The 12,670-nt window shown below is 37.6% G+C and overlaps 1 protein-coding gene across 1 annotated transcript in view; it reads left to right on the top strand.

The window, feature by feature from the left end:
• Positions 1-567: 567 nt before the first annotated feature.
• Positions 568-12,670, top strand: part of LOC131034810 (protein SYM1) — a 36,215-nt gene continuing 24,112 nt past the window's right edge. The window contains exon 1 of the mRNA XM_057966409.2: positions 568-1,043. Within this exon, the coding sequence (XP_057822392.2) occupies positions 786-1,043 (258 nt within the window). The 5' untranslated portion in view covers positions 568-785. The remainder of the gene's footprint in view (positions 1,044-12,670) is intronic.

The following is a 12,670-nucleotide window of genomic DNA, read 5'->3' as shown; positions in this document are numbered from 1 at the left end:
CCTACTTTTAACTCTAATACTAACCCTATCCCCAACCCTAACCCTAACTTGAACCCTAGTTCTATCTTTAATTTTAACACTTATCCGAATCTTAATTATGACCATAACTTTACCCTACCTCTAATCCTAGTTCCATTTCTTAGAATTCTTACTATAACCCTAACCTTATAATCCTAATTTTATCTCTAACCTTAACCCTAACCCTAAAGTATAATTTTATCACTATCCCTAGCCCTAATTCCAATTCTATCTCTAACCCTAACCCTACCTAAACCCCAATTCTATCTTTGTTCCTATCCCTAACCCTAATTCATTAAATGTCTTATATGTTATGTAATAAAAAGTGTAATATCCTTCTTGAAACTTTTAGTGTAATAAACGTCTCAATCTTTACACACACCAATTAAAAAAATAAAACTATAATATTATTATTCAAATTTCTTAATTCTATATAATAATCATTAAATAAATAAACAAATACATGAATATGCCTACCTCCTACAATAACTAATAGTATAAAGCCGCCTGAAGATCAGAATAAATTTAAAATTGTCACTGAGAAGAAGGCAACCGTAACGACAAAAGTACTAATCTGAAAATTAAGATTAATCTGAACAGCTAAAATGATATTTATGAGTGCTAGTCTCTGGTTGCTGAGTGCCAAATCGAACAAAATCACTTGGATTATGCACTTTTCACCTGTACAAATGTACAGGCCCTAAATAACCAACTGAAAAAATGTCTTGAAGCGGGCAATTCCTTGTACCACTTAGTCTTGAATTGTAATGGGAGCCATAAGATTTATTGGAGGGGGCGGAAATTTTAGCTTTGGGTTTCAGCATTTTCCAAAACGGAATCCCAAACATAGGCCTGCAGGTGGCAATGATGCAAATTTTAACACGAGAGGAAAAGAATGGCAATTTCCCATGAAGTCAGCCATGACTGCAGCATCCCTTGCTCTGACAGGTGATACGATTGCTCAGTTCAGAGATCCCAACAAATCCGAATCGAACATCCAAAATCCCACCCCCTCCGACATTAAGGTTAGTGCTTTCTATTTTAATTTTAATTTTAATTTTAGCAAGATGGTGGGCACTTCGCTGCCAGGGTTGAGTGGTCTCCTGAGGCAAAGTCATCCTTTTATTCATATGCTATTCTCGCGGGGCAGACCTAAAATAGAATAGATACCCGGGTAGGATATAAGAAGCTTTAGCCATTGTCGATCGCACACAACATCATTTGTGCTGCTACTTCTCTTTCCAATGCTTTGTAAATTGTTGTTACCATCGCAAAGTCCAATTTATGAAGAATACTAGTTCAAAATCTGCTTCAAGAGAATATTTCTAATTCGAAATCCAATTTCTTCATCTTTCTCACATTTATGTTATGTATGCAATTTTCATATCACCCTCAACTTCAAATGTATGACATTCTTGCTCGTTTAGCTCTCACTTAGTATTCTCCTAGATTAATATTTTTGTGGGATTTTACACTACATGGGATTGCTTTTGATACTCAAGTCATCACTACCATTGCTGGTGTGCTTTGTGGATTACCTTGCCTTGTTTTAACTCACCAATGTGCCTAACGAGCTAAAAAGGGCATATAGAGATGACTACTCATGGAAAACAATCATCAGGTGCTTTCTGGATCCCCTCGCCTTTTCATTATTCACCAATATACATTATGAGTTTAAATTTAAAAGGTCACAGAGAAGTGACGACTCATGGAAAATAGTTATTGTGGCTATGACTTGAGTGTTGTTTTTTTGTGTAACTAGGATAGGAAAATAAATAGGATTTGGATTGCCCTAAGGCATCATCCGAATCCAGATAGGGCAGAGCCCTATCTATTGTATTTATATGTAATGTGTAAAACCATTAAGGGCTGGACCTAACATGTAAAGGGGTGCATCTCTAGGTCCAACGTGTGGACCTATCTCCAGTACACACATTTTGTGGCGTATAGTCTTATGTATTGATCATTTATGATGGGCTGGGCCCAAATGATTGTATTATTAAAAGGACGCATCCCTTCTCCAAACGTGTGGTCCTATATCTTATTTTAGCACATCTCTATGTAGCGCGGGCTCTTGTAACGTGGAAACTATATTGTTTAGGTCCCATGCTTATGGTGGCGTGTGGAACTAATATTATAGTGTTGGCCCCAAGGATGGATTGGGCCGACCCAAGATAGGGCTCACCTCTTGTATATATGCACAAGCATATCACTAGTCGAAAATGCAATCAAGCAATCCGAATATTAGACAATCAATGTGAAGAACCTGTGCTCTGCAATAAAAGGTCAATGCGAATTCTGATCAAGGAATCAGCGAATTACTTCTGCCATCAGCATTTGCCATACATGCGATCTTGGACAGTGAATACATTGAAGAGGATAGCGAGTTCCTCTTGAAGGTCTACAAACACCATTAGGTCTGCAATCTTCAGTGAAGAACTACGAAGAGCTGGAAGCTGTATGCTGATGATATTCTTATATAAGAAAGAGATAAGTCTGCTATCTTCTGCTGTTACATTGTGCCCTAGCTGGGTTACGACTGTAACTCTAATTCTGCCCTAGGTTGACAGTTATATTAGATAAGTAATCTGATCTTTATTGCCATTGTATTCTACAATTAATAAAAGGATCTAGATCTGATTTGTTGCTGGGTTTTTCCTCCAAGAGGGAGGTTTTCCCAGGGTATGTGTTGTGTGTCTTGTCTCTTTTGTATTCTTGCATTCACATTGTTCTCTGCAATCTGATCACTAAAGTTAACATTGAGTGTTCAAATTTAAAAATAATCCTTGGTGAAAATTTCACAAAATTAAATTATCAAAATATACCTTCTCATTAATTTGGAGATTTCAAACTTGCTTTTACTTCCTTTGCTTTGTCTTCCAAGACCTTTTATAAATGTACCTTGCTAGTCTTTTCTTCTTTGCTCTTCTCCCATCTCTGCAATATTCTTCACTAATTTCTTGTTGAAAATGTAGCTAGGTCGTATCCCTTGATTGGACCGACCTAGCTTGGTAAATTTTAATGTGGCCTTCGGCCTTAAAATTTATTGTGTATGGGCCTATTTGGGATATTGTGTAACTTGTAAATTCAATAGGTCAAGACCTATTAATATGTAACTTGTAAAGTGTTATTGGTCAGGTCCTAACCGATGTAACTTGTGATACTGGTCTGACCCTATAATGGCGAATGTAACTTGTGGTTATAAATGGGTCTGACCCTATAATGTAACTTGTGAATTTGTAATTTGGTGCCAAAGACGACCTAGGCATAAGGTTTAAGGGCATGTATATAAAGGAAGTGACTTGAGGTCACAAGTGATATAACTCAAGCGAATATCATCTGCCTTAATGTGATCTGTTCTGCTCCAAAGATCAGCGAACTACATTCTGAAGTTAGCGAACTCAGGCACAAAGTCAGCAATCTGATCATAGGTGCCAGCGAATCTCATCTAGAGATCACATTCAGTGAGTTATCTCCCTAGCTGCAGTCAGCGAGTTTGTTCTGCACATTATCAGCGATCTAGGACAGCAAATTGATAAAACCTTCAGTGTACTGTGGCATCTACAACAAGATAAGTTGTTCTTGTTGTCCACGTTGTATATCTGTCATTGAGATTGGTTCAATATAATCTGAGATATTAGTTGCTGGGTTTTTCACCTCCAAGAGGGATGTTTTCCCAGGGTATCATCGCGTTATATGTTTACTTTACTTTGCATTCTTATTTTCTGTTAATTACTGGTAATCTGATCACTAAAAACGAACATTTCTTTGGTATCTTCTTGAATTTTTTTGGTGTCTTCAACTTCTTTATCTCTTCAATGTTAGCTCTATTTCTTTTGCAGCTGGCTTTCTCTTTCAACTCATTAAACCTTTGCTTTAAGAGGTATCAGATTCGACAAATTCCTGCTTTGTGAGTAAGAAAGAGATCAAGTCCTGGACGTTACAGTCAATGTAGAATGGATTATTGAGTTGTAAGTAGAGCCCTATGGAGTGGCTAAAGAGTTATATTTTTGAAAAGTGGTGCAGTGTTGCACATAACCAAAGAAATGGCAAAGATAGTTACAAAGGGTGTCTTTGAGCTTTTGAACTCTAAAATGTATGCTTTTGATTGCTTCTGTGCATTGCTTTCTCCTTCAACTCATCCAACCTTTGGTTTGGATTAGTACATGCAACTTTCTTTTCCACTTCTTGGTCTATGTGCAACAGTGCACCCTTACTCAATAGTTTATCTCTTTTAGCCATTCCCCCTGGCGGCTGCACCTTACCTTCTCCTTCAATTCTTCCAACCTTTAGTTTGGATTGACACACGCAACTTTCTTTGCCACTTCTTTGGCTATTTGAAATAGTGCACTCTTACTCAATAGTTTCTTTCTTTTGGCCATTCCTTATGGTTTTTCTTACAACTCAATGATCCACTCCACCATGAACTGTTCCATTTCCTCAAATGAGCCGTTCTGGTTATTGATATCACCTTCAATACATGAGAATGTGATAACCTCTACGAAAACTCTATAACTAACTTAATCATCCAAATTTATAAACAACACACCATAGTAAAATATGTATTTTATCGGCACCATAAAACTGGATTACACAGATAGATAACAGCATATTACCATGCCAAGCCTGCAACACATGCAATGATCTGCAAACGGTTCTCCAAAATTGATTCTGTGTGTACTGTATATAGCTGTGACAGACCACCTGTTGGTGTTGGAAATAAGCCACACCCGGACCGACGATGGACTGGTCCAAGAGGGGCCAGTAGCTCAGTGGTAGAGCACTCCAGCAACGTATGGAAGGTCCTAGGTTCGAGTCCTAGCTGGTCCATGTCTCAACATGGTATCAGAGCCAGGTCCAGGCTAGGAGCCCCAAGCACACGAGAGGTGTGGCTTAAGGGGGGGTGTTGGTGTTGGAAACAAGCCACACCCGGACTGACGATGGACTGGTCCAAGAGGGGCCAGTAGCTCAGTGGTAGAGCACTCCAGCAGCATATGGAAGGTCCTAGGTTCGAGTCCTAGCTGGTCCATGTCTCAACGCCACCAAACATGCACCAAAAAGAAGAAAGAGAATATCTTAAGCACAGTTACAGCCCCTATATGAGACTGCCGAAGGGGGCCAAAGGGGTTTCATCCTTTGGTTTCGAGATTCAAGGAATTTTTTCCTCAAATCAGCTACAGAACACTAATGCAGAAATAGAACAGCAAAGAGGGAGAGAATTCTAATACCAAAATGCCTCATTTTATTGCACAAAGGAGGCCTAAATCTTAGTACTCCAATACACTGCTTCCAGTCCCAGAATAGCTAATGCTTTTCAAGTCTAAATGCCACCACAACTAGTGCCCTCACTCTGACAGCATAACTGCCCTCTTTAAAACGTCAATTTGTAACTTCCATAATGCACTGCTAGAAACTGACGAAATAAAATAGAAAATGCCAAATAGATATTATTTATTTGTTATTGTCAATTTTCCCAAACTGTAATTCCTCTTGTAAAGAGAATTTTTTACCAGCACATTGGGAAAATTAAAGGAATAGGCTTATGGGATGCTGCAGGACGAATTAATGGGAAGGGGACGTTACAGAGAAAGCAGCCCGTTATAGATCAGAAGTAACCCACAAGGAAAGTACTCACATCATAGATCTCTCTCATTTTCAATTTAAAAAAATTAAAATTTGCACAAATATATTTTTCTTTGACAATTATATCCACATCTCTTAAATAAAGGAGTCTGCATCTTCCATTAGCTTTTGAATTCAGAACATTGAATGAATAAAACTGTCTATCTTCATCCTCCCTTTCTATATTTGTTCTTTACCCTAATTTGATATCTATTCCTATTTGCTCACTCCAGCACTCCTTTTATAGAAATACCTGCAAATGCCAAATAGAGACCCTCAATATAATTGTTGTACTCTCATGTAGATCTGAATGGGACATAATTATTCTTTTCATACAGCTTTAGTACTGAAATTAAAAGTAACTGATTGATGCCTAATGCCTACGAGTCTTAATGCTCTTGCATCACAGCTGAACGTATCGTCTTCTTTTAATTAGTAACTGTATGGATAACAGAACATTAAGCAGAATCTCATTATAAAGTGATAGGCCTGAAGCTTTGTTCCCTTTCAGCAAATTTGTTCCCTTCAGCATAGCCTTGGCCAAAATTATGCTATGAAAAGATATGGCCCATGATTTTACATATAAGTATAAATTAATTGGATTTCAATCACTTAACAGCTCCAACGTGTCGTTGATAACTTGTTACTTATAATCACCTATTGAGGAGGAAGTACCCGCAGTAAGGGAGGGATTTTCTATTCATTAGGTACTAGTTGTAGCAGTGGTTGTATTTGAATCTATGCAACTATGAGAGGATTATTCTCAAAAATTTCCAGCCATCATATTTTACACTTACAGACTTCGCTGTTCCCAAGAGTGTTCAGAGTTCATTGAAAACTAGTTATAAGGAATTACATTTGGACTAAGAAATGGATGGACTTGGCGGCCTGATAAACTTGGAGTGTTCACTCTAATATTAATTAAGGGGTTTTTAGCGTGTGTACTAAGTTTTTGCAGGAAAGAGGTTAGTAAAGAGAGGTTTTACTTTTCACTCATGGGAGTATTGTCTGTAGCCAGAAAACATGTTATAGATTTTTTTGATATCATGAGATAACCCAGTGACTCAGTCCAGTGACCCAACCACACCTTGCCTTGATCTTACTTTTTGTCGATATTTGGGGTATAGAAGGGGTGAGCTGAGGTGAGAATACCTTGATGGATGACTGAGCGGGCCCAAACAACCCAACTGCTGGGTAAACCCAGCTGGTGAGAGTTGAACCTTGGACTTTCATGGGAAGAACCCAAAACCTTGGCACAACCTTACCAACCGTTTGAGCTATGGGCTGATGCCCTTAAAAAAACATTCTATTGACTGTGACACAGCTGGGATCAGTATCCATCATGGCTGTACATTAGACAGGTCACCTGCCACACTAAAAGAAAAACAAGAAACCTAAAAGGCTCAAAAATAAAGGGAAAAAACCTACTACCTTTTATAGATAGAGTAAAAAAACCCTCATTTCTCACTCTTGCATTTTCTGCTTTTGCTAGCATTCATTCTAAGGGTACCCAATGTGTGCACCAAGTCTTGCAGGAAAGAGGTTGGAAAAGAGAGGTTGTACTTTTCATTCACGGGAGTATTGTCTGGAGCCAGAAAACATGTTATAGATTGATACAGATGGGGTCAGTATCCATCATGGCTGGTACAATATACAGGTCATGTCCCACATTGAAAGCAAAACAAGAAAATTAAAAAGCTAAAAAATAAAGGGAAAAGCTATTTACCTTTTATAAATAGAAGCAAAAATCCTCATTCCGCACACTTGCATTTTCTTTTTTTGCTAAGAAATTTCTGTTCTGAATTTTCTCTGTTTTACTGTTTTTGTGCATCCATTTTTACATGTGTTGTAACCTGGTTCTCTAAAAAATTAAAAAAAGGTTATTGTGGTTACCATATGAGATACTGTATCTTTGTTGATATTCATATCCACTTTCATGCAGCTTTACCATGGATAGAACTCAGATTTCCTGCTTCTGCTAAGTCTACTTTCCTTGTGCTCTGTAGTACGATCCTCAATTCAGATTAAATAAACTGCAGTTGGCTCCAAGATTGAGCTAGTGTAAATCTTTCCTGCAAATTTCTCTAAGAGGTTTCATTCCCACCACTGTTTGAACAAAGACTAGACTTAAGATGTAGGTCCATGATACTAAATATGGATCAAGAGATCTAGGCAATATTAAAGATAAAAGCTGCCTTCAAATCTTAGGCTGCGTAGTTTATGACTGCATCTTACTACTTAAAACCAGATTCACCTTACCTGGACTCACTGGTAATTGTGCAGTACAGAGTAACCTTTACCTTTTAGAAATGGAAATGTTTTGACAATGCACGTAATTTACTGTCTCATACTGATGGAGTGGAGTTATTTTGGGTAAATAATGGAGCATCTAACAACATTGGAGGGGTTTTACTGTTTTGGTAATCTTTCACCTTGTTGAAATATCTCAACTTTGAAGAGGCAGATGCAGAGGTATATTTAATGAGAATCCTCCCAGTCTCTACGTAAAAGAATTTTGACCCTCTCATTCAGAACTAGCTTTTCAGATGTCAGCTACAAAAGGTAGAGATTCCCATGATACGGGAGCAAGGAGTTAGACATAGGCTTTTCATAATCCTGTGCGTTGCTAGAGGACTATTTGTAGAATTTGTACAACTATTTTATTTATCTACCTTATAAGGAAATATAAGATGCATGCTGGCAAAAGATGAAAAACAATAAAAGCTTAAACTAGGCATGCTTTGAAAACTCTTAAGAAAAAGTCTGTGGCTGGCATAGTTCTTGGCATCTTGCAGTAGGAATCCCTTTGGGATACAAGCAAGAAATCATAAATGGCTGCCATACTGTATGTGTCTGTTCTTATTTGTTCATTTGTATCTGGAGTAAAAAATGTGTAACACAATTTTTCTTGTAATATGTGAGATCTTCAAACTTGAGAGAACCCCCCAGCTCCCTATTTCTTCTCTTGTTCAGCCTGCATTGTTTGGCTGGTACAAAATATCATTTCTCTTGCCTTTGGTGTGATAGATTCTCCTTTCTCAGTGCTATTAACTTTTTCGTTGTATTTTTTTATTATGTATGTAGCCTTCATGTTCTTATTTGCTCTTGCCTTCTTTGGTACACATTGTCTCTATTGTTATGTAGTGCTCCAGCTGCATATCTTTTGATGTTCTCAACTGAAAATGCAGCTTTCTAAAGCAGTTACTATTATTTGAATTTTTCTTGCCTTGATGTAAATTGAATTGTTGACCCAAAACTATTACATTTGAACAATGGTTGCTTCAACTGACAAAACCCCATTCAGAGCAAGCGGAGAAGGATTAGAGACAGCGGTTGTAGAGCCATTAGATATAATAAAACACAGGCCAAAAATTGAACAAAAGGACCAAACTCTAAGCTGCCAAAGTGCAATAATAACAGAAAAAAGGACAAGAAACTACAGGCTGCACCACTTCAAATGTTTACTTTTTGTATAAATTTTGAAAGGTTGCACATTTGGAATGAACAGGTTTATTCAATTAATAAAAAATACAGTTTAGAAATTTATGGTGTATGCAAAAGTTTGACAACAAATAATGCCAGGAATTGTTACTGAAAGTAGAAAGCAAGAGAATGTGATGGGATCAATAAGGGAAAAGTATCATATGAATCTAGACTTTATCTGTTTTGTTAGATTGCAAACAGAGTTGCATGGAAACCAATATGGTATCAGATATGGATATGATAAAATTTTCAAGGCAAATTTTCAAGATTTACTGATATAAATACAGCTAGATATAATAATTGTACAATATACATATATTCAACTGTTTATATATCTAAGAGTATAGAGCATAATGTTGAAATAATAGCTAGTTTGGATCAATATAAGTATTACTTGTATTGGGCTGGACCCAAATGCATTATGTAACTTGTAACCATTAAGGGTGTTGATATTTGTAGCTAGGTCGAATCCCTTCTAGGGCCGACCTAGCACACTTAGCATGTGTATGGCCCTGCGGACCTTAGAAGGCTTAATCAACATGTGTTAATTGTGCCCTAAGTGGGGCGACATGTGTAACTTGTGGTTAACCTTGACCTATTCATATTGGCGCCAACTTTAAGTTTTGTATTTCTTACATTGTAAGGCAGACCAAAGGTAAATTGGAAGGCAAGAGTCTCATATATATGTAATACCAACATCATTGTTAATATACACAATTAAGTGAATACCTTCTATCTCCCATCAAGCGAATTACATCAGAGTGCAGCGATTGTCTTTAGTGATCAGCAAATTACCTTCAGTGATCAGCGAATCTCATCTAAAGGCAGCAATCATCATTGAGAGCACAGCGAACCTTATCTAGATGACAGCAAACATCACTGAGTGACTGCAGGGGCAGCGAACATCCTTTGGAGGTCAGCGAATTCCATTCAAGATTGAGCGAACTCCATTCAAGGCTAAGCGAACTTCACCTTAGAATCAGCGCACCTCATTGTCGTGTCAGCATGCACTTATATTGCAGATAAGTTCTTTTGGACTGCTCTTGTGTGAAGGAATCATTCTACTGTGATTCATCTCTCTGCTGATTGCTTCAAGTGCTGAAGCATATTGTAAATTACTTCTGATTGTTGACTAATAAAGATCTGAGATTTATTGCTGGGTTTTCCACCTCCAAGAGGGTAGCTAGGTGTTCTTTGTGTGCATTGAATTGTCTATTTGTTATTTGCTACAGTCTGATCCTAAAACTAACATGGTATTAGAGCAGGTTCCTTCTATGAAGCCTAACAACTTGAAGGTAGATCTTGTATTACTTCTTTTGTAGGACTAGGGCTAGCATGAATCAGCAACGAATCTGGACAATATACCTGCTTGTCAAATTGAGGGCATCGATGGAGCCATAACAACAATATGAAGGGTTCAATCTTTGCATAAATTGTTCTTACTCCTCTACCCTCATTTGCTTCCCTCTGCTAAGAAAGGTTTGGAGACTTGTATCTGCCTACCTTGTCGTTATTGGTATTAGTTCTTTTCTACAACCCTAGTTTGGGATCTTAATTAGTGCACAGGGTTCTCTTGCTTGTTAACTATATCATCAGAGAGTGCCTTCATATGTTGGTTTGTGCACTTGTTTCCTTCTAGTTTCAAATCTCAAGTATTTCTTTTATTCCATTAAGGGCGGTATAATTGTCATCCTAAGGTTTGTAACTATCATCCTATTTCGAGCTTTGTTCTTAAAAAATTGTTCTAATCCTTAGTTCGGATTGTTGAAGTTGGTATTCGGATTGTCTTACTCTCTATTTTGAGTATGTTTATCTCTCAGCCTTCCTGATGTGATTTTCTATGAATATGCAATGATCCAAATTGATGCATTGATCTGAATATGTAAGAACCCAACTTGGCTCTCCTCAGCTGACTGTTTCTTTTGAATGCAATTGATTTGAATTTGTTTTGGTTTTTGAATGTTTATGGATTTTTTTTGTGTTTTTTGGTAATAATGAACAATGATACAATACTGAAATAAACTCCTATGCTTAAAATAATTCTGAAACAATAATATTATTGCTGGAATTAATTTATGAGACTATCAAGGGAATGTTTGTTCTGTTCTGTGGCCAATATGCCTGAAAAACAAATTCATTACAATGTAAGATAAAAATCTGATTTTTGCTGTCCCAGTAGATGAAAATTTGCAAACTGCAAATTTTAATCTTAAAATTTTTTTACTGTTCACGCGGCATTGTAGCAGTCCGTACGGTGGTACTGTAGCAATCCGTACCGTACTTGTTAATCACCAAAATTTCTTCAATAAATCTGCAATAATTTCCCGTGAATTTATTCTTCAATTCTGCACAATTAGATGCAAATAAGACCTCTGAATGAAGTCTTCCTGAAACCAAATATCACTGAATATTTCGTCAGCTCAGATGGTGAACATTGAAGCAACTACGTCCTCCAATGGTGGCTGAAAACCCTAGTCTCCAGAGCAAAACCCTTTCAATTTCGCAATGTCAAAATAGCAAAAATAGCAATCCCCTCCCCTTCTTTCCAAACTCAACGCTATATATCCTTTTTGCAAATCGTACCCTAATCCTCTTAATTACAATTTTGCTTGTAGTTTCATTTAATTTCAGTTTGGGTGTCAAAACGATTTTAATCATTAAATGGGCATTTAATTTTAATATTTCAATAGTCTGGCTTAGATAATTTAATTAAAAACATGGCCCCGTCTAATGATGAGTTGACCCTCAAGTTAAGTGATTATAATATAAAGTCACTTTATAACTTTATTATTAAATCACTTAATAATAAATGCTAAGTTATTCAAACTTTTCTAACTCCATGAATACTTTGAATTTAGCTATGCCGTCTAAAATTGGAGCTCACCAGTTGACCATCCATATGATCGTGATGTCTGCTAAAAATAGTAGGGGTCCATCTCCAACTGCTAAAAATAGCGTGACCAAGCCAAACTCAAAGCAAAACTCATCATAAACAAACTCTGGCAACCTAGAAGTGTACTCTGCTCTGTCCCCGGAAGATCTCCACGCCAAGGTGACCCTCTATCCAATCCTACTAGCCTACGAGGGTCTTTGATAGGCTAATCACAAGCTAGAGTGATGTCTCTAGCTAGAAGGGGACATCACAGTCCGCCCTCCCTGAAATTGCTTGAGGACAAGCAATCTCAACTCTGGATGCTGTAAAATCTCCTCGCTCTCCCAAGTAGCATCCTCTACCGGCAAATCCTTCCACTTCACCAAATATTCTCGGATGGTACGTCTCCTCAAGTTCCTCTCTCTGAAATCAATGATAGCCTCCGGTATCAAAACAAGTTTTCCCTCATCATCCAGGGGTGGTAGTACTGTAGAAGGCACAATATGATGTCCTAGCGCCTTCTTGAGGCGTGACACATGAAAAACGTTGTGCACCTTGCTCTCCGCCGGCAAATCTAACTCATAAGCCACCTCTCCCACTTTCTAGATAATCCTAAATGGACCATAGTATTGTGGCTTAAGTTTCTCGGCACCACTCTTCTTGAGAGTGGATTGA

This window comes from Cryptomeria japonica, chromosome 3 (assembly GCF_030272615.1).
Source record: "Cryptomeria japonica chromosome 3, Sugi_1.0, whole genome shotgun sequence".
Classification (NCBI taxonomy): Eukaryota; Viridiplantae; Streptophyta; class Pinopsida; order Cupressales; family Cupressaceae; genus Cryptomeria; species Cryptomeria japonica.
The sequence above is the reverse complement of the archived record's forward strand: the minus strand, read 5'-3'. Positions and strand labels throughout refer to the sequence as shown.